General features: G+C 44.0%; 1 protein-coding gene across 1 annotated transcript in view; it reads right to left on the bottom strand.

The window, feature by feature from the left end:
- Window positions 1-981: 981 nt before the first annotated feature.
- Window positions 982-21,277, bottom strand: part of HSD17B2 (hydroxysteroid 17-beta dehydrogenase 2) — a 34,604-nt gene continuing 14,308 nt past the window's right edge. The window contains exons 2-5 of the mRNA XM_081118988.1: window positions 14,197-14,409; window positions 11,844-12,029; window positions 6,212-6,349; window positions 982-1,414 (exon numbers count right to left, since the gene is read on the bottom strand). Of these exons, the coding sequence (XP_080975114.1) occupies window positions 1,044-1,414; window positions 6,212-6,349; window positions 11,844-12,029; window positions 14,197-14,409 (908 nt within the window). The 3' untranslated portion in view covers window positions 982-1,043. The remainder of the gene's footprint in view (window positions 1,415-6,211; window positions 6,350-11,843; window positions 12,030-14,196; window positions 14,410-21,277) is intronic.

Genomic DNA, 21,277 nt, shown 5'->3' with positions numbered 1-21,277 from the left:
TAATGTATTAATAATTTCCTAACTATTTATCTCACTATATTGTTATTTATTATTTTCTTTTGGAGAAAAATCTCAGAGCACTGTCCGTTTATCTACTTTCCCCAAATCTTCATGAGGTTGGAAAATAGAAAAAGAACCTGCACATTCCAGAAAGGAAATGGGACAGAAGGAGGTTTGCGGTGAGCAAGATGTCTGGACCTCTGCTTTCCCCGTATCAAGCTGCTATTTGTTCTAATTTCTTTTCTGCCCCCTCTGTTCACCAGCCACTCTCCTTTCGCCTACCCCAGGTGAATTTGGCAGCACCTATCTTAGTATCTGACATTGCTCCCTTCAGCCAGGCTTCTCCAGGTAATCATGCTGGATTTGCATTCTGGGATGCTGCAGATGGAGGTGACCTGGATGTTTACTGTGGACACCGAGCCAGCCAGTCACCCGTCCTGGGTCTGCCAATAGGCCTCTGGGGCTTTGATTGAGATGGGAGACCTCATCGTGTTATCTCCAGGGCTCTTGGTAGAGGAAGGGAGAGGAGGTGCACAGCGCACTGATTATATACAAGAAACCTAATATCTTGAGTGAAGCAGTTACTGTGGGATATCAGTGCACAGTGAGAAAGACTCATTTTGACTCTGGTCATTGCCATTTTTCTCCTCCCTTCTCCCCTTTTCTCTTCAATCTCTTTTCATTTCCTTCTCTTCCGGCAGAGAGTGGTGTCCAACCTGGATTTCAATTCTAGCTCTGCCTTTTGCTAGCTGTGTGACAATGAACTAAGAACTTAACCTCTCTGATCCTTCATTTTCTTACCTGCTAGCAGGGGTGAAGATACCTACCTCGGTTCTCTGATGAGAACTAGATGAGAGAATGTCTAAAATGTGTCTGGTGCAAAGTTGGCACTCAATGCTCTTCGTGGTGGTCATTTCTACCCCCCAGCCTTCTCACCAGTAGGCCCCATTCAACCAACAGAGTTCACAGGAAACGCAAGGTAGGAAAGAACAACTTTAATGGAAAACTCCAATTTCCCTTTCACTCCAAGATGAGAACGTTTCTCACTCATGTGCCTTCATGGTCTCATTCTTCCAGTGAGGCACCGTACGTATTCTAGGCATGACGTTATGAAAGCTATGAATCTTTTTGTTAAAATAATCAAATATGCCAGTCGGGCTAAAGGAAACTAAGCAGAACCACAGGTAAGCCCCTGGCCCCGGTGTGTAAAAGGTAAAGGGGCTCTTAGCTGAGATGGCGTGCCGGATGTCCTGGAGCACAGGGGACAGGTCAGAGCTCTGGTAATTGATCAGGTTGAAAAACTTCTTTTGCTCAAGGATGTATTCCTGGCCGTAGTCCTCCTGCACATCAGGGGTGAGGTGGTCCAGGATGTCTTTCTCCAGTTTGTCCCGCAGTTCACTCGTGCCTACAATATCTGGGGTGCCAGAGAAAAGGGAGGCTCAGATGCTGGGAGGACAGGACAGGCCAGGCTGACCCCTCACAGGGAAGCAGGCCCTTGTGACTTGGCTTCTGTTGAGACGGACTGGCATTCCCAAACACTTTTTCAAATATGTGCTCTATAGTGGCATTTATTATATTTTTTAAACAGAAAATTGCACAGATGACAGGGTTTTCACAAACTGAAAAGCCCATGTAACCAGCAACCAGATCAAGAAAAGTACAAACCATGCTCAAGCCCCCACCTCAGTCCCCTTCCCCGGGAGCCACTGCCCCGACGAACAGAAGAGAGCGATGTTGCCTGGGTTTGGACATTATATTAATGGAATCATACATGATGCTGAGAGGTCCATCCATGATATTTTATGGCCATAAATATGCTCTAAATTATTTATCCATTATATTGTGATGGGCGTTTGGGATGTTTTCAATTTGGAGCTCTTAGAAATCATGCTATCACGAACATTGCAGTACATATCTTTTCTTTTTTAAAAAAATTTATCTTTACTGTTGAAAATATTACAGATGTCCTCTTTTCTTCCCCCCATTGACCTCCTCAACCCTCCCCAGGCCTTCCCCGCACCACCATCAGTCCAGCATATAAATTCATTGGTTAATCTCTTCTTGTCCCCCCCCCCGAAATACATCCTTCTGTTGCATGCTTCAGTGTCTCTGGATCTGTTTTGTTCATTAGATTCCACATATAAGTGAGATCATGTAATACTTCTCTTTCTCTGACTGGCTTATTTCACTTAGCGTAACACCCTCCAGGTCCCTCCATGCTGTCTCAAAAGGTAAGAGATCTTTCCTTTTTAACAGCTGCATAGTATTCCTTGGGGTAAATGTGCCACAGCTTTTTTATCCACTCATCTACTGATGGACACTTGGGCTGTTTCCAGATTCCAGTACATATCTTTTCATGCTACTGTATACAATATAAAATATAATGTACACACCATAATATATGTTATATATAAAATATGTATCTACATAGTGTGAATAATAAGATGTATATGTTTTTAAAATTAATCTCCTTCAGAGGCAACCTACAGTTTTGTATGTCTTTTTACATTTCCTCCTTGTTCATACAAACATATATACACATACAAGGCTTCGGGTCAATTCTTTTTTTACCAGGAACAAACAAAAAACAAAAAGGATCATACTATACATCTTTTCCAGGGATCTGCTTTCATGTTTGTGTCCTTGCTTTTGCTTAGTAATAAATCAGAGACCTACCTTCTGGTCAATGGCTATAGACTAAAACCAGAGCAGCAGAATTTTCCATTGAACAGCTTTTAATCAACCACGTCTCGATCAAAGAACTTTCCAGTCTTTCCTAGGTGTCACCATTCTAGGTGACTCTTGCATATTATACCCTTTTGTATGTCAGCATTTATTTCTGTAGGTTACACTCCCCAAAATGTGGTTGCCTGGTCAAAAGACAGGTGCATTTAAAATTTTAATAGCTACTGCCAGATTTTTTCCAGAAAGGCTGCAGCAACTCATGCTATCTCCTGCAAAGTATGTGATTGCTCAGGAATTGCTGTGGGGATGAGCCTTTGTTTGTGAGCTTGGTTGACTCCCCATTATCAGGACTGTGGGGGAGCCTCGCTGTGCAATGTAAGTCAGTGAAATCCAATTATATTCATGGGAATGTAAACTGGGTTTCAATTGCTCATTTCTTTTCATGAAGGTGCATCCCATATTTAAAGAAATGATTACCCTGACAATTGTTCTGAAGATTTCTGAGTCATGAAAAACATGTTTGCATGAACTATTGCTCTTCCAACTACCTCCCCCCACCCCATTCTCTGCTTTCACAGGCTGGGGGATTCCTTTCCCTCTCCACTTCCTCTTTAAATACCTCATAGATTTTCTAACCACTCTTGTGGGTACTCTATCTAGATTCCCCAAAGCTCTCTTTATTGGTGTCAAAGCCACCAGTCCTTTGTCAACCTTCATCTGCCACTTTTGACGCACACACACCCATCTCGACACTTCGGGTTGCACACAATGAAATTGTTAAGACTATCTGGACTCAAAACCCATCTCTGCCTCAGATTGCCTCATATCAGCTCTGTGGCTTGCAAAATTCTTTAACCTCTCTGAGCCTCCATTTTCTCCCTATAAAATATGATTATTAAAATGACTGCTTCATAAGATTGAGAGTGTGCATGTCAAGTGCTTAAAACCTGCTAAGCATGCAATATGTTAGCTACTTTTATTACTAAAAAATCTGGTGTGTCTCCTTGACTGTCTTCAGAAGTTCTTTGCATCCCTGAAGGCTCTTATTCTTGCCCTTTCCCCACCCACCCCAAAGCATCATTCTCCAACTTGAGTCCTCAGCCCTTCACTGTCTAGCTTCCTGCCTAGACAGATAACCCATCTGAGGGTAATCAGGTATCAAAGAAAGAATCCAGCACTGCATCTAGGGATCTAGTTTCAAATTCCCACCTTCATGGTGTGCCAGAAACCCACACTGGATATATATTACCCACCTCACCTGGAGGATTATGTCAATTAAATCTACCCCTCAAACTGTGATGCAGACTAAGACATACATGGAAAGAGTGGGGCTATAAATTGGAACAGTATTTTAGAAAACAGTTTGGTATTATCCAGTAAATTTGGAGATAACTCATAGAAGAATTCTTCATAATTGTCCAAAAGTGACCCAAATATCCCATCAGCTGTAGAAAAATTTGGGCATATTCGCAGAATACTATACAGCAGTGAAAATAAATGAGCCACAGCTACAAATAACATAGATGAATTGTGGAAACAATGTTGAGTGAAAGAAGCCAGACACAATAGAATCCAAACATGTCAATTCCATTCAAAGTTCAAGAACCAGTAGAGGCAAACTCTATTGTTCGGGGATGCATGTATGGATATAACATTGTAAAGAAAAACAAATAAAATATTATTACAAAAAGTAAGAGAGTGGGCACGTTTTGGGGATGGGAGACGGCTATGACTGAAAGGATCATGTCAGGGCTTCTGGGTGCTGGAAATGTTTTATTTTTTTATCTGGATGTTAAAGACATGAGTTTTTATAATAATTTGTTAAACTGTGTGTGTATATATTCTCAATTTTAAAAAATGAGTAAGATAGACAATATCAGGGAAGAATACGTAGAACATGGCTAGTGTCTGAGAAGAGCAGCTCCCCCAAAATGTCAGCCATAACCATTTCAGTGAATCCTCAGAACTGTAGCTTAACTGGAGTGTTGCTCTCTGATCCAAATGGAGTCACATCTGTGTGTTAGAAGTTTCCTTTGACTGTGCCACCAAACTCTCAAGCCTCCTGCCAAGTTCAAAGTCAAATTCATCATTTAACCCTCACACTAGCTGTCAGTCAACTTTCTTCTCTCTGTGTCACTCATGTCTTCCATCCTAGTCTTCCAGTCTATCACATTTGGCATTACATTTGACCCAGTCACTTCTCCCCTCCACCCAGGGAGTCCCCAAGGTAGAAAACCCTCTCAAGACTTCATCTCCCCTTCATTCCTACAGCCCTGGTCTAGCCTCTCAACCTGGGTGGACCAGGTCCCTTTTTCTCAGTCTCCCTCCCAGAAGAGGCCTTTCATCCAGTCCTGTTCCTCCTGGTTAATATTCAAACTTGTAGGGTTTGTTCTTTAGGATGTTAGCAATCCCTCCCAGTTTATGGTCTTTTATTTGGCAGGCTTTCTTATATCTTTACTTCAATCATCAATTAAATGCTTGATGGACCAGAACTAAGCACTGAGCCATGGGGGTGGTCTGCAAAGCCACTGTAATCAAAACAGCCTGGTACTGGCACAAGAACAGGCGTATAGATCAATGGAACAGAACAGAGAACCTAGAAATCTACCCTAGCCATTATGGTCAATTAATATTTGACAAAGGAGGCAAGAGCATACAATGGAATAAAGACAGTCTCTTCAATAAATGGTTTTGGGATAACTGGACCGGTACATGCAAAAAAAATGAAACTACACCACCAATTTACACCATACACAAGAATAAACTCAACGTAGAGAAAAGACTTAAATGTAAGTCATGAAACCATAAAAATCCTAGAAGAAAATGTAGGCAGCAAAACATCAGATATCTCACACGGCATAATTTTCACTGATAGACCCACCCCCATGTTCATAGCAGAGTTATTTACAATAGCTAACATCTGAAAACAGCCCAAGTGTCCATCAGTAGATGAGTGGATTAAAAACTGTGGTATAGTTTTTAATGGAACACTATGCGGCTAAAAAAGAAGGGTCTCTTACCTTCGGGGACAGCACAGAGGAACCTGGAGAGCATTATGCTAAGCAAAATAAGCCCATCAGAGGAAGACAAGTATCACATGATCTCACTTATATGTGGAATCTAATGAACAAAATAAACTGACAGACAAAAAATATCCAGAGACACTGAAGCACACAACAGACTGACATAGTTCAGAGGGAGGGTGGGGAGAGAGATTAACCAGTGAATTTATATGCATATATGCATAGCCCATGGACAGACAATTGTGCGGGGAAGGCCACTGGAGGGGGTGGGAGCGGGGGGGAGGGGGTTCATGGGGGGGAAAGAGGGAACATCTGTAATATGTTCAATAATAAAAATAAATTTAAAACAAAGAGCCTCGCACTTGCCCCTCTGTATTTAAGAGGCCCACCCATCTCAACCCCTCTTTAGTTGACTCCTAAGGCATTCGGTTTGAGCAGAACAAAGGACCTTTAGCAGCCCTCCCAGGACAAACATTGCAAGGCTCCTGAGCTCTGACACCTACTTGTTTTGAAGCCTCCAGGCTGGATGGTAGAGACTTTAACTTCCCACTTGGAAAGCTCTTGTCGCATGACTGCTGAAAACATGGCCAGAGCCGCCTTGGATGAGCCGTAGGCTGCCATCTTTAAAAGTGGGACAACTCCTGTGGAAATCATGGGAGAAAAAGAAATCAAGTGTGATGTTTTCATTGTATCCCCCACTAAGTATGTATCTGCTGTAGGGCCGGGGCGGGAGCAGAAAGGGGGTCCAGGAAATCTGGGGCGATGATGGGTGTGTTCGCTATCTTGATTGTGTGGTGATGGTCTCCTGAGTACATACATATGTCTCAGTTTATCAAGTTGTATACTTTAAATGTGCGCAGTTTATTGGGTATCAATTATATCTCAATTTAAAAAAAAAAAAAAGTTGGTTGCAGCTTTGGCAGTCGTTTCTAAAGCTCTAGCTTTGTTACCAGATCCCGCTCCAGATGGGATCTGGACCAGGAGCTGGTCTGCCTAGGGCCCGTTGGTGGTGTGTAGGTTCTTGCCTTCGTGCAGGGAAGAACACAAGTCCAGGTGACTTTGAGAGTATATTTATTAAAGCTGGGGACAGTGAAACAAAGAAAAGGCCTTAAGGTAAAAGAAGGAACAGGAGAAAGTCGGAGAAAAGGGGGCCTTGGAGACAGATTCAGTGGGTTAGCCTGGGTTGAGCTGCCGTTGCCATTACTCCCTGGTTGCAAGTCTCATGGGGTCCCTTAGAGTTTAGGAGAAAAACAGCAAAGATCCGAGGTGTGGGTGTGCTCTAGCCAGAGTGCACTGTGGATCCTTTGTCTTGAGGCTTTTTTATCTTTCCTTGGCTGGTTGTAATCCTGGGGGAGGTCTCAGGGGAGGGTCTTCCCCCACGCACTTTTTTTTTCTTCTTTATTTGATTTTCCTTCACCATTTATCCCCTCTATACCCTCTTCCACTTCCACCCACCCCTCAGGGGAGGCTCTTAACAGAATATTCATTAGCTTTTCAGATGTGTCCCTCAATATGTTGATTCACCAAAATGTGTGTGTAAAGGGACCAGGATTATTTTCTGGTTAGTTTTATTTGTAAAGAACGCTGTTGAAGAGAGACCAGGACCGAGGCCTGTCTGTGGGTCAGCCCCAGGACAGTCTGGAATGTGTAAACCATTTACTCCTAAGTGTCCTCCATTAGGGAAGATAAAGCCTTGTGATTTATTAGCTGGCTATAAATAGTGCAAATTGTTTGGCCTTGTCTAATTATTTTGTCTATTTCCCTTATTCCGCTGGTCAAGGAATTTCCCTAGCTTCTTACTATCCTGCCTGGGCTTGTGCAAGGGGGCTTATCTTATCTTTTACAAATAAGCCAGGCCTTGATTTTTTGACCTCCCAGGCAAACTTCAAAAAGATGCAAATTTTTAGTTTTACTTACCAAAACATTAGGAGACCTTATGACTTTTGTACACCCAAAGGCCTCCATGGAAGCTAGGTAATTCTCCCTCCATAAGCATGTCTTAAAGGGAGTATTTTTAACCTTTTGTTTGGAAGTAATTATAGATTCACAGGAAGTTGCAAGGAAAATGTATTTGATAATGTTTACCCTTAGCCCAGCTTCCCGTAATGATAATGTCTTGCATAACTATAGTAGGATATCACAACCGTGTAACTGACATTGGTACAATAGAGTTTATTCAGTTTTCACCGATTATATCTGCACTCATTTATGTGTGTGTTTATAGTTCCGTACAATTTTTTGTTGTTGGTAATCCTCACCCAAAGATATTTTTCCCATTGATTTTTTTATGTTTTAGAGAGAGGGCAAGCGAGAGAGAGAAAGAGAGAGAGATTGGTTGCCTCCTGCACAAGCCCACCCATGTAGGCCTTTGGGTGTACAAAAGTTGCAGGGTGAACCTGCAACTCAGGTAGGTGCCCTTGATCAGGAATCGAACCTGCAACCCTTGGGTGCATGGGCTGACACTCTGACCACTGAGACACACTGGCCAGGGCATAGTTTGTGCAATTTTATCACATGTGTAGCTTCCTGTAACTACTAACAAAACTGTTATCACCACGAGGAATCCCCAAGATGCCCCTCTATAGCCACAGCCACCCCCACCGCCACCCCATTCCCAACTTCTGGCAACCACAAATCTGTTCTCTAGCTCTATAATTTTATTTCAAAAATGTTATATACATGGAATCATATAGTATGCAACCAGATGCTGTTGTTGAAATGTCATCAGTTAAGCCTCAGGCTTTTTCCTTTTAAGTGACAGGATCAAACCTCAAACTAGGTTAAACAAAAAAAAAGGGGGGGGGCATTTATTCACTCACCAACTGGCTTGGACCCAGTTTTAAGCTGGGATCATTGTAACTCTCCCCCACCTCCACCCAGTTTTCTTCCTCCTAACCCCCACCTCCAACTCTCTGCTCTCCTATTTGTTCCTCTGCTTTCCTTTGCTTACTTACTGTTGATGTGGCGGCAAAATGGTCCCTGAGGGTTATTTCACCATTATCGCACTTAGCCAGGAATAAATTTAAAAACCACCATCTAGATCAGGACTCTGGCCCTGCCAAGCGTGGCTCAGCGGTTGAGCAGCGACCTAGGATCCAAGCGATCGGGGTTCAAGTCCGGGTCAGGGCACATGCCCGGGTTGCAGGCTCGATCCCCAGTCGGGGGCGTGCAGGAGGCAGCCGATCAATGACTCTCTCATCATTGATGCCCCTCTCTCTCTCCCTCTCCTTTCCTCTCTCTGAAATCAATAAAGATATATATATTTTTTTAATTATATATCAGGACTCTGGCTCAGTTCAGGTCACATGCCCAACCCCAAGCCCCCACCCCAGTCTCCACGCCCAGGGGCTGAGGGTTGATGGCTGGCCAGGCTGTCTCTCTTCATCAGAAACACAGAACCATTGACCGGACAGCCTTCCTCCAAAGGCAAGGGGGTAGGATGAATGCAGGCGTACCTCGATGTATTGCGCTTCACAGATGGGCTGGGTTTTTTTTAAGATTTTAATTGATTTTTAGAGAGAGAGAAAAGGAGAGGAAGAGAGAGAGAAACAGGGATGTGAGAGTGAAACATCGAATGGCTGCCTCCCACACGCCCCCCTCTCAGGGGTGGTTTTGTTTTTTGATCCGCACCTGAGGATATGTTTTTATTGATTTTAGAGAGAGGAAGGGAGAGAGGGAGAGAAAGAAAGAAGAGAGAAACAGCGATGATTACCTCCCATATGTGCCCTGACCGGAAATCGAAAGCACAACAGTTTGGTGTTCAGGACAACCCTCCAGCTGAGCCACCCGGCCAGGGCAGTGTTCTGGGTTTTTGTATTATAGTCATCCTAGTGGGTGTGAAGTGTGATCTCATTGTAGTTTTGACTTCCTGCAGTTGTTTTTAAGTAGCCCTTCTGGTGATCATAATGCATCTGAAATTTGAGAAAGTTGCCCAGGGACAGTAGCATTTATTTAGGAACTAGTTATACAGGGTGTCCCCCAAAACTGTATGCACACTTTAACAGCTGAGAGCTCAATTTTGAAAATAAAATGTATTTTAATAAACACGGTCTTTACAGTGTGTGTATACATTTTGGGGGGGACACCCTTAAGAGGCAAACTGGCCAGAAAAAGCTTTTAGACCTCTGAAACGTAAAGGTATTTCAAGTGCCCTTTGTACAATCCAATTCCTCTCTTCCTTGGTTAAATATTTAGCTAACCGCTTTCCCAGGATTTGGGTTAAAGAGCCTTTGTATTTCTATGGTAAGGATGATGAACATGATTGCAGGAGATAAAATTATACCAGAGAAGGCATGGTCAAATCTAAAAGCAGCAGGATGGACGGTAACTCATTGGCACAATCAGGGGTAGGGATGCCAGCAGCTAGCAGGGTAAAAAGCCACCAATGCATATATAGCCAGCCTCTTCCCCATTGTCACGGTGGATGGCTTCTGAGTCTCCAGCTCACTACATGCCAGGTATGGCTGATGCCTAAACACGTGTCACTTCATCTCATCACACCACAACCCTAAAAAGAAGCAATTATTAGCCCCATGGTAAAATGAGGAAGCTGCAACTCAGGGGTTCGGGACTTTGTTCTATGTCACTCAGTTGCCAGTGGTAATGACAGGACCACGACCTGGGCAGTTTACCTCCACTCTGCTTAGCTGGCTTCCTCTCCTTTTTGAAACCTGATTCTACCTGTAGAGCTGCATGATATCTCTCTCATTTTTTCTGTTTCATGTTCCTTTCTTTAGGAATGGGAAATGTGGGAGAGAAAGAGGTATTCATAACGTGGTTGACTTTTTATGCATCTCCCAGAGAAGCATTTAAAGCAGCACTGTTTCCCCCCTACCCCAATCCTTATAAGAGTAAAGCAGGAATGTCAGAGTCAAGGAGAAACTGGAAGATAGAGGAAGGGGCCATGAGCCAAGGAATGCAGGAGGCTTCTAGAAGCTAGAAAAGTCAAGGTAATTGATTTTTCCTTTAGAGACTCTGGAAGGAATGCAGCCCCGTTGACACCTTGATTCTAGCCCAGTGAGACCTCCCACCTTCAGAACTGTAAGAGAAATTTGTATCATTTAGTCACTACATTTGTGGTTATTTGTCATAGCAACAATAGCAAAGTAATACACTTGGGTTGATGGTGCATCTATGCTTCCTCCTGCCTTTTAGCCTCACCCTACCCTCCCCAAAAAAGCAACTGTGGGGACTGACCTTAATACCCAGCATCGGCTGTCCATACTGAGGCTCACTCTACCCCAGGCCTTCCAAGTACTCATAGACAACATTTTTAAAAATTTGTTTTTATTGCTTTTAGAGAAAGAAAGGAAGGGAGAAAAAAGATCGAAACATTGATGAGAGAGAAACATCGACCAGCTGCCTCCTGCATGCCCCCTACTGGGGATCGAACCCACAACCCAGGCATTTGCCCTGACTGGGAATCGAACCAGTGAACTCTTGGTTCATGGGCCGACTCTCAAACACTGAGCCACACCAGCCTGCCTAGATAACATCTGTTATCACACTTACATGATGTCACACACAAGAGCATTGTTTATGAAAGGGAGATTATTAAACTCTTGGCTCAAGTTGTTGACTATCTGTTCTTTGACAGAGAGAGAAATGAGTCATCAAATGTCTCACTCTGGCCCAGTTATCGAGATTGCAAAATGAAGGGAATGGTCTTATGGGAAACACCAGTAGGCAGCCAACTGAGAAATGGGGCTCTGACAGAGCCAACAGAATGAAGACATTTGCCTACTCATCTTACAGGAAACAAAAGAGTATGCCAACTGAGTTCAGGGAGTGTTGAAAACAGGTTACCTGTAATGCTGACACTAACTATATGCAGGATTTTCTGTCCAGATCTAGGAAGCTTGTTCATTGGCAGTCACACTGTGAAAATATGCAACAACCCTAAATTCCCAGTAATGAATAGATGAGTTAGAAGGTATGTTAGAGTTTATGTAAAAAGATTCTAAAGGATATAAAGGTTTCATGGTATTAAGATCAACAGTAAACACGCAATTTGACAATTGTTGACCCAGCCCTGCAGCAGTGTGTCCTGCTTTCTTGTTCAGCCCCCAAAGAATGCAGCAAGCCATGTCTTATGTCACGGGCACTGCACAACCTTGTGGGGAAAGGTCAACTCACCTCCAATGCTGCTGATGTTCACCAGCCTCCCCTTCGATTTCCTAAGAAGAGGCAAAAATGCCTTCGTGACTTCCACAGCCCCGAAGAAGTTCACATCCATGCATCGTTTGTAGTGGGCCATAGGAATGAGCTCCCCATCAGTGGGTAAGCCAAGGATCCCAGCATTGTTGACCACAGCCCACAGTCCTGAGAACAGAAAGGAACAGCGTTGAGGTAGGTCCAGACTAGAGAGCGGGACGATTTTTAACACTTCAAGTTCTGGAGTCAAAAGGGCCCCTTTGAGATTTAGGATCTAGGCAGATCACTTACACTCTGGAACCTTAGTCTCCTTGAATACCTACAACCACCTACCTTGAGGGGTTGTGAAATATCAAGCAATATTTTGGGGAGGCATTTTCTTTTGCTCCAAGGAACTTTCCTACATCCATGCAGCTAGATAAGAGTCTTCCTCATGCTTCTCCCTCCAAGGGGTGTGTACAGACAGTATGATATCTTTAGGACAATGCAGGATGACATAAGAGCCTGTCTGCCCTTTTCCTTACATGAGAAGACCTAGTCCCAAGAAACAGAAAAACTAGAGCACAAGAGCTGAGAAGATTGCAGAGACCCCGAGCTCTATTCTTTTCCCCAACCAGCCTGATTCCCTTGATAAGAATCACCAGAAGGGATTATTCAAACACATTGCTGGGCCCCCCTCCAGAGAATCTGATTTGAGATATCTGGAGTAGGGCCTGAGAATCTGCATTTCCAACAAGCTCCCAGGCGATGCTGATGCTGGCCTGGACCACACTTAGAGAACCACTGCCCACAACTAGTTGTTTTCAACCTTGACTGCACATTAGGCTCACTTGGGAGTCTTTTTAAAGCTCCAATTCCCAGGCCATATCCCAACCAATTAGATCAGGACTCTGGGATGGGGGAGAAAGGAGACCTTCGCATTAATTTTACAATTTCTCAGGTGATTCCAATACAGAAGCTTGGGAACCATTGCCATAAATAGTAGGAAAGAAGTAACAGAAAAACTCTAGAAGTTTTGGGAGTGAGGGATCTGAAGCAGAGGTAAGTGACCCAGGTCCCCTTTGTCTGAGAGAAACAAAGGTAACAAGGACTCAGGGTATGTTTAGCAGAATCTCTGAGTTCCCCAGGACCTCAGCATCATTTAGAACAGAGGCTCTCAAGGTGTGGTCCAGAACCAGCAGCATCCTCATCAACTGGGAGCTTATTAGAAATGCCAACCTGGAACCCCACCTCAGACCTGCTGGATCCGAAACTGGCATCAGAAATCATTGAAGCTTGGCACCTGATACACCCCGCCCTCCAGGCAATTCTGCTGCACACTCAAGTGTGAAAACCTGTATTATGAACAGGAGAGGAATGAGCCTCGGGGTGGGTGAGCACAGAAATAGCAGGAGACACTGCCCCTAACAGCGCCCTTCTGATAGCCTCCAGGAGGTAGGTGCGTGAGGACTGGATGGAGCATCGGACATCTCCACAGAGTCCAGCATGAAGCACTGACAATCCAAAATGAAATGTCCCATTCCCAGGAATGTACATGCTGCTACCCCAGGGAAATGAGACAAAGCAGAAAATGACAGAAATGGGTTTTGCCACATGTCAGAAAGATGGCTCAAAATAGGAATTGAGCTGAGTTAGAGAAAATAAAGTCACATGTGTTGCACACCCGAGTTGGTGACATTGACACACAATAATGTTGGGAGCATCCAGAGAGAGGGTCCCTGGCACGTAGTAAGAGCTCAACAGCTATTAGGATGGTGAGGGCTGATGAGACGGCCTCTACTAGCATCTCTCACTCAGTGATGGTTTTAACTCACTCAAACACTGCCGAGAAGTTAAGAGCTTGTTGTTGAGGATAATCCTGATTAGCTGGGCCAGACCAGTGAGAGCCAGTGCTGGACTGAGGGCGAAGAAGTGAAAACAGGGCAGCCGCTTTGCAAAGAGCTTGGCCATGAAGGAAGACAGGGCAAGTGGCTAAGAAAGGACAGTGATTACGAAGCTTTTTTTTTTTTTTTTAAGTCTAATACACTTTACTATTAGTGGGAGAAATGAAATGAGGAGGGGGTGGGAGGCAATTATTAATGGGAGAGCAACTGAGCAGATGTTGGAGGGAACAGGATAAAGGATTTTGTGAAGACGGACCATGCTGACTCATATCTAGCATGCTCGCGTCTACCAGAGGCCGAGGCAGGTGGCAGGTGCTTCGTGCAAGTGTCTTCAGATATGGCCAGCAGCCAGAATGGACTAGAGGGCAGCAGTCATTAGAGGCTGGAACCTGTGTTGGGCATTGGCAAGGAGGTGGAGGGCAATGCAGGGCGTGGGTGGCGGAAGACAGTACCTCTGTTCTGCACCTTCTGCACCACTTTGCTGTAGGCCTCTTTTATCTGCTGTGAGTTGGTGACATCCAGCTGGAGCACGGAGAAGCGCTTGGAGCAAGTCCTTCGCAATTCCTCTGCTCCTGATCCATTTTCATTCAGAACTCCGGCAAACACGGTGAAGCCCAGCTGGTCCAGATACTTGGACAAAGCATGGCCAATCCCAGTATCACCACCTGCAAGCGGTCAAGGCAAGACAAAGGGGACAGGAGAAATTATTTAATAAGGAAATACCACGTGCTATTTATAGTCCATGTTCTCTGGACAGAGTGGGTCTTGAGGGAGTTTCTTTATTCGCTAAGCGGGAAATGGGCAGAGAAGCCAAAACAGACAGTTTTTCTGTACAAAAAAGGGGAAATGAGGGAGAATTTGGGGTAGGAGAAATGCTGATGGGAGGGCATGGCCAGGAGTGGCTGGTGGGGAGGGAACAAAACTTCTCTTTACTAAATCTGGATTTGTTAAAATGTTTGTTATACATTTTAAACATCCTTTAACTGGTTACTTCTAGGTCCTGGAACCAGAAGGATTTCAGCTCAGTACGTATCCTAGAAGGTCATCACAGCTATTCTAATTACAGTGATGAGCCAGCCAAGGACCACGGCTCTGCTTTCTGTCAGTAGCCCCATCTTTCCCAGACCCTGTCCGTAAAGCTCCTCTAAGTCCCCACTTTGTCAATTCTGTCTTCAACCAATAGCAGCTTAAAGCAGAGCCTCTTAGCAAGTGTGCATCTTCAGAGGTACCAAGGCCCTTTCTCATAGCGGAATTTCACTTCTGATAGTGGAATGGACAAACACAAATTGAGGACCTACTATATATCAATAAGAGGACACAGCCTGAATATGTGTTTTGCGTGGTCCATACAGTGCATTTTGTAACAAATTTAAACTAATACTTCAAATAGGATGATTTCACCTGAAAATTCAGGTCAATTATTTTTTCTTGATTAACCAGGAGATGGGCCAACTCTGGACCTACATTCCTACATGGAACCCATGGGCTGAAGCTGGGGATCCCAATGGCTGCCCCTTATGTGGGCCATTCTCTCAGAACAAAACTCATCGTTCCATTGTTTGCACGCATATTTCATTGCCAGCATTCCTCACTAATATGACCTACCCTACCCTGTAGCCTTTGAGCCCAAGATCCTTGGCATACTGTCCCATTTGCACTTGTCCACTGGGTCAAAAGTTGTTTACCTGTAAAGCTGTGGGAAACTAAGGAGAAAGGGACTTTCCACTCCTTTGTTTAAGACTTAAGCAATCCATCGATTGGCAGCTCTCATGTCGACACTGCCTGTCCACTATAAAACAGATTAAGGTATGATAAAATAGTAGATAAATAAAATACAACTCTAGTACACTTAAGGCCATACAAGTGCCATACGAGATTCAGCTCCTAATTCAGGAAGAGCAAATCCTTGACAATGTACCACTCACACCCCATCTCCCTTGCCTGTGGCAATCTAAAAGAATAGTAACTGTTGGGTAGTGAGGCCTTGGAAAATAGCTAGATCTTTCATTTCAATTTTTTAATAGAAATAAATACCTTTTTCCTGGAACATAACCTTTATGAGTGATTCTTCTATATTACTGTTATTCCTAAATTAAGATAGGCAACTGAGATGCTGAGATATTAAATATTTGTTCAAGGCTACACAGCTGGGATATGCTGGAGTCTGCTCTCAAAACTAGATGTGCTCTTTCCAAAGCGTGTTTCTTTTTTTTACTGCTATGATTCAAGCACCTGGACAGGACAAAAGGGGATACACAAAGTAGGGACACCAATGATGGGAGCTCTCTGGTGGAGAGGGGTCCCCATTCCTGGTGCCAGCTCCCTTCGCAGAGGATGAACTCCTATAATCCTCCAAACAGCACAAACTACTTACAACTGCTCTTCCAGAAGGAGACATGCAATGGATTTGTTCTCAGTGGTGCACGAGGAAGTCACTCCTAGCCTTGCTGTAAGATAAGCAACCAATCAAAGCAGCCCTGCTGGGATTGAACAGTGGCTGGATTCCCAGATCACGGTACAGTTCTGATGGCTCTCCTGAATTCCGCCTGCTGCCACCCTACACTCAAGCAGAATTCATCACCATTCATCTCAATTGCTTCACCTTCTGGAATTCTTTATTCTTCTAGATGGCATCCCTCCTTCCAGTTACCCAGGACCAACGCCTTCTCTCCCAATCCTCACCACCATTCAGTATCCACTCTTTGCATCCCAAGATTTTGACATCTAGCTCTATATCTCCTTTTCTGAACCTCATGGCATAAAAATGCAGCTCAACTCAGCTCAGCCTGCCATCAGATTGCCACCATGTTGGGGATATACATTCTCAGGGGCAGCGGAAAATGACATCATAATTGTCCAAAATTTCATATTACACCTGTTAAGAGTATTCCAGTTAAGAAACACTGGAAATGACTCTCAATACTAACATCCTGAAATTGATGCTGATGGGGATGATTTGCCGCCAGCTGAGATGACCAGAATTTCAGAAATCCTCAGCCAAGGCCAGAGGTGTGTTAAGTATCCAGATAAGCATGGAAAAACTCCCTTTTGGTAGAACTTAAGAGACTCGGCCAAGACTTCCCAGCCCCATCTCTGATATGGGTGTCTTTGCAGAAACTCAGGGAATACTTTTTAAAAATCAGTGCCCAACCCCACCCTCAGAGAGTCTTGTTTGGTTGATCTGTATGGAGGCAAGCACTGGCAACAGCTTCTAAAGCTCTCCAGATGATTCCAACGTTTGGCCAGTGTTGAGAAACACTGATCTAAGACAGGGATCTCAACCAGGTGCGACTTTGATCACTGGGATATTTGGCAATATTTGGAGATATTGTTGGTTGTCACAACTCTCTTTACCAACTTCTAACAGCGTGGGTCAGTTGTGCCTGATTTTCACTTTAAATAAACAAAATCACACATTAGCGCTTTTTGAGGCTGGATCCTTTCCATCACTCTCCCGTGTTTTCACGTGTTTGGTTGGTGGTATTTTGTTAAAGGTTTCACCCATGTATTTTACAAGAAGGTTTACAAGCAAAGTAACACTTGCAAAAACATGTTAAGCAACTACATGAAAAAGAGAACACTACTATATAAAACGTAAATTTACTTAAGATTAACAAAACACAAAGACTGGAAAACCTCCCAGAGATGTGGTTAAATTGCCTCATTATTCTAAGGTGACTTAGTTCTTCCTCCCTACCATTATCTGTAGCTTCATCTACAAAGGGCTGCCTTAATAATGTCTCCATGGATTTTATCATGGGAAAGGTGGTTGCTGGCTGACAGGATGTCATTCTTGCCAACACACAGCCAAACACTCCCCCGGTTGTTTCTAACATAGAATGGTGCAAGACACTACCTGTCCAATTTGACCAAAGTACTTCCCAGAAACCCGAGGGAGCTCTGATTTACAGAAGTTCTCTATTCTCTGTTTCATTAATAATCACCGCCTAGTGATTGTTAATCTGACCCAGTTTCCTTTAACAGGAAAGGCAAACGCTTGACACTCCAGTCACCACACACTTCTGGTGCCACCCAGAACATTGATCAGTCAAAACACTCCCTCCCTTAGAACCGACCCGCCCCAACAAGAGACGGCACAAGAGAGGAAACCATCCCACTCACATACAAAACACTGTTATCTTCTGATTGGATCCAGGCTCCCACTGGATTGTTTTCTAGTTAGATTCAGGCTTCTAATTTCTACTCAACCCTTACAATATCATTCCCCTACTCATAAACCGACTCTGGCTCCCCCTGTCTGAGAGGTTAATGGGTGAAGTGCCCCACCTGGGTTTCAACAATCTCTAGAATCTGTTCACACCCAACCAAGCCCGACTTCGTGGCCTGCTTTACATTCCAGTTGGGCTGACTTCTTCATTATCTCACACATGTCCTGCCTTTTCCATCCTGTGGACCCCTGCCTATTCTTCTAATGCTCATATATGTATCCATTAATTTATTCTTTCACAACTATCTATTAAGCAACCACTATGTACTAGGCACTCCTCTCAGTCATGGTGGTACCATCCGAGGCCCTGTCCCATGGAGCTTACATTGTAGAGCGAGATGGGACACGTTCAAAGAAAAGTCAAACAAACGCACACAGTGTCAAGTGGTGATGAGTGCTGGGAGGCAGAATAGTGACAGGGGGTGTCCTTTATGGAGGTCAGGGACGGCAACTCCGAGCGGGGAGCAGCTGAATAGATATCCCAGGGAAGGCTGCACCAGGCACAGAGGAGAGCAGACGCAAAGGCTCCCAGACAGGGACATGATTGTTAGAGGAAGAACCAGGAGGCCATTTCGGCCAGAGCAGAGTGAGTGAGGAAGGAAACAGTAGGAGGCAAACCGGAGCAGTAGTTCAAGGCTAGTTCATGTGGGGCCTTTAAGCCAGCGGTTCTCCCAGGGAACATCTGACAAGGTCTGGAGACACTTTGGTGGTCACATGTTGGGCGGTGGTACTGGCATCTAGTGTGTAGAGTCTAAAAATGCTGCTTAACATCCTACAAGGCACGGGACAGCCCCCACAAGGAAGTGCCTGGTCCCAATGTCAACAGTGGCAAGGTTGGGAAACCCTGCTTTAAACCATAGTGAACACTGTGGCTTTTATTCTAAGTGCGATGAGATGTCATTAGAAGGTTTTGAACACAGGATTGACATGAACTGACTTAGCTTTTAAAGGGTTCACTTTAGATACTGTGTAGTAAGTCATAATTTGAACAATAAGAGGCATATAAAAGGCCACCTTTTATTGAGCTTGTATTATAGTAGAGACTCTGTACTAAACACCTTACCTAAGATATCTTGCTATTTTTCTTCATTGTTTCTACCACTACCGACACTGTATTGTGTATTGGTCTATTAATTTCTAAATATTTGTCTCCCTCACTTGGATGTAAACTCAATGAGGACAAAATCCCTGCTTTGTTTCCTGTTGAATCTCCAGCACCTAGGACAGTACCTGGCGTACACTAGGTACTCTGTATTTGTTGAATAAATAAATGGGTCCTAGAGTCAACATGTTTATCCCCATTTCACAGACAAGAGGACTGAGTTTCATTATTTGTTGTCTGACTTGATTACGAGCAAATCTGCATTTCGTGGCCACTCCCAGGAGGACAATCCCCAAGCTCGATGACAGTCCTCAGAAAGGAAAGTTCCCAGTGGGTAATATTCTAGGTGAGTTATCTAAGTAGCTATTGCTACACTTGGTTAATTTTTGACATCTGTATCTACTTATTCGTTCGACAAGTGTTTACTGAGCTCATACTATGTGGCAGGCCCTGTGCTAGGTTCTTAGGATATACTGGTGAGGAAGATAGATGTGCTCCCCATCTGACTCAGTCAGTTCAGGCTGCCATAACAAAATGTCACAAACTGGAAGGCTTGAATAACAGAACCCCATTCTCCCACACTTCTGGAGACCAGAAATCGGAGACCAGGGCGCCAGCATTGCTGGGTTCTGCTGAGAGTATCTTATTGCCCTATAGGAAGAGAGCTCATGCAGGCCTTCTCACGGTGTCCTCGTGTGGCAGAGGGAAGGAGAGAGATAGCTCTCGGGTATCTCTTCATGCAAGGACATTGAGCCCATCAGGAGGGCCTCACCCTCGTGGCCTCATCTAACCCTAACCATCTTCCAAAGGCCCCATCTCCAAATACCATCAATCTTGGGGAGTTAGGGCTTCAACCTATGAATCTGGAAGGAACACAATTTAGTCCATAGCAGTGTCCTCACAAAGTTTACCATCCAGTGTGAGGTACAGGCAATACATGCATGATATAAAAAAGAAAGGCTTATGGATTATGGTATAAGTTCTACCAAGGAACTAAAATGAGTGCTCTGATGAACAACTGAGGTGGAAGGCAGGGATCTGCCTTGAGGAGCCAAATTATGGACTACTCCTCTAAAGAAGAAACATGAGCAAATCATCAAAAATTTAGTACCATGAAAAATGCTTCATGAATAACTTTTATACTGATTATATGTTGAAATGATAATTTTTTTGGCATATTGTATTAAATATATTAGTCAAATTAAATTTACCTGTTTTGTTTTTACTTTTTAAAATGTGACCACTAGCAGAATTTAAATTATTTATGTGGCTCACATTATATATTGGACAGCACTGCTGTTTACTAGTTCCCCCCCACTAAAGACACTAATGGGGAAGGAGAAAGGGTAACACCCCAAAGAGATGAAAGAGGGGAGTTGAAAAGCAACATGTCTGTAGATGGGAAGTCAAGTTGGCAGAAATGACTAAGTGGCATTTTAAGAACAGGGCAGTCTGCTAATGGTTACAGGTTTCTTTTGGGGGTGATCAAAATTTGGAATTAGATAGTGGTGACAGTTGCATAACCTTATGAATATACTAAAAACAACTGAATTGTATCCTTTAAAGGGTGAGTTTCATGGTTCAAGAAGTATAGTTCAATGAAAAGTAATATATGAAAATGAACAGGGCAGTCTGAAACCTAGTGTCTGCTATAACAGGAGACCCTTGAACATTTTCTGGAAAGCTTGCTGCTTTCAGCTGATCTGTATGTGTAGTTTTTAGGGGCAAGGGAAAGTTGAGGGTGAGTAACTAGGAGAAAGGAAGTCTTATATGTTTTGATTCAAAATAGATGGACAACAAGAGTTCACCTTCGCCAGAAATCAGAGCCAAGGCGACCTGGAGAAAGATGAGCTTGGGAGTTCACAAACCTGTTGCAGAGGGCATGGATGGACCTCTCACAGGGTATATAATAGGGACTCGAGCAGAAAGTGTCTTGACCTAATGGGCAGGGTGCCTCTCCTCTGACATCTGAATCATTTTGATTATCAGGAACAACTGATTAATTAAATCAGAATGTGAACGTCTATCTATGGTCATGTGGTCTAGGTAGAGCCTCCCTTGCATATTGCAAAGGGGATACCCTGCCCATCAGGCCTTCTCTATGTCTAGCCTTGTGTCGGTTCCCCAGCAGCAACCTGAGATGAAGCTTCCTCTCCAGGGGCAACAGCACACAAGGTCCTTTCCTCTGTGCACAGGCTCAGAG

Source organism: Miniopterus schreibersii (genome assembly GCF_964146895.1).
Source record: "Miniopterus schreibersii genome assembly, chromosome: 18".
Classification (NCBI taxonomy): Eukaryota; Metazoa; Chordata; class Mammalia; order Chiroptera; family Miniopteridae; genus Miniopterus; species Miniopterus schreibersii.
Note: the sequence above shows the minus strand (reverse complement) of the source record. Positions and strands in the feature narration are given on the sequence as shown.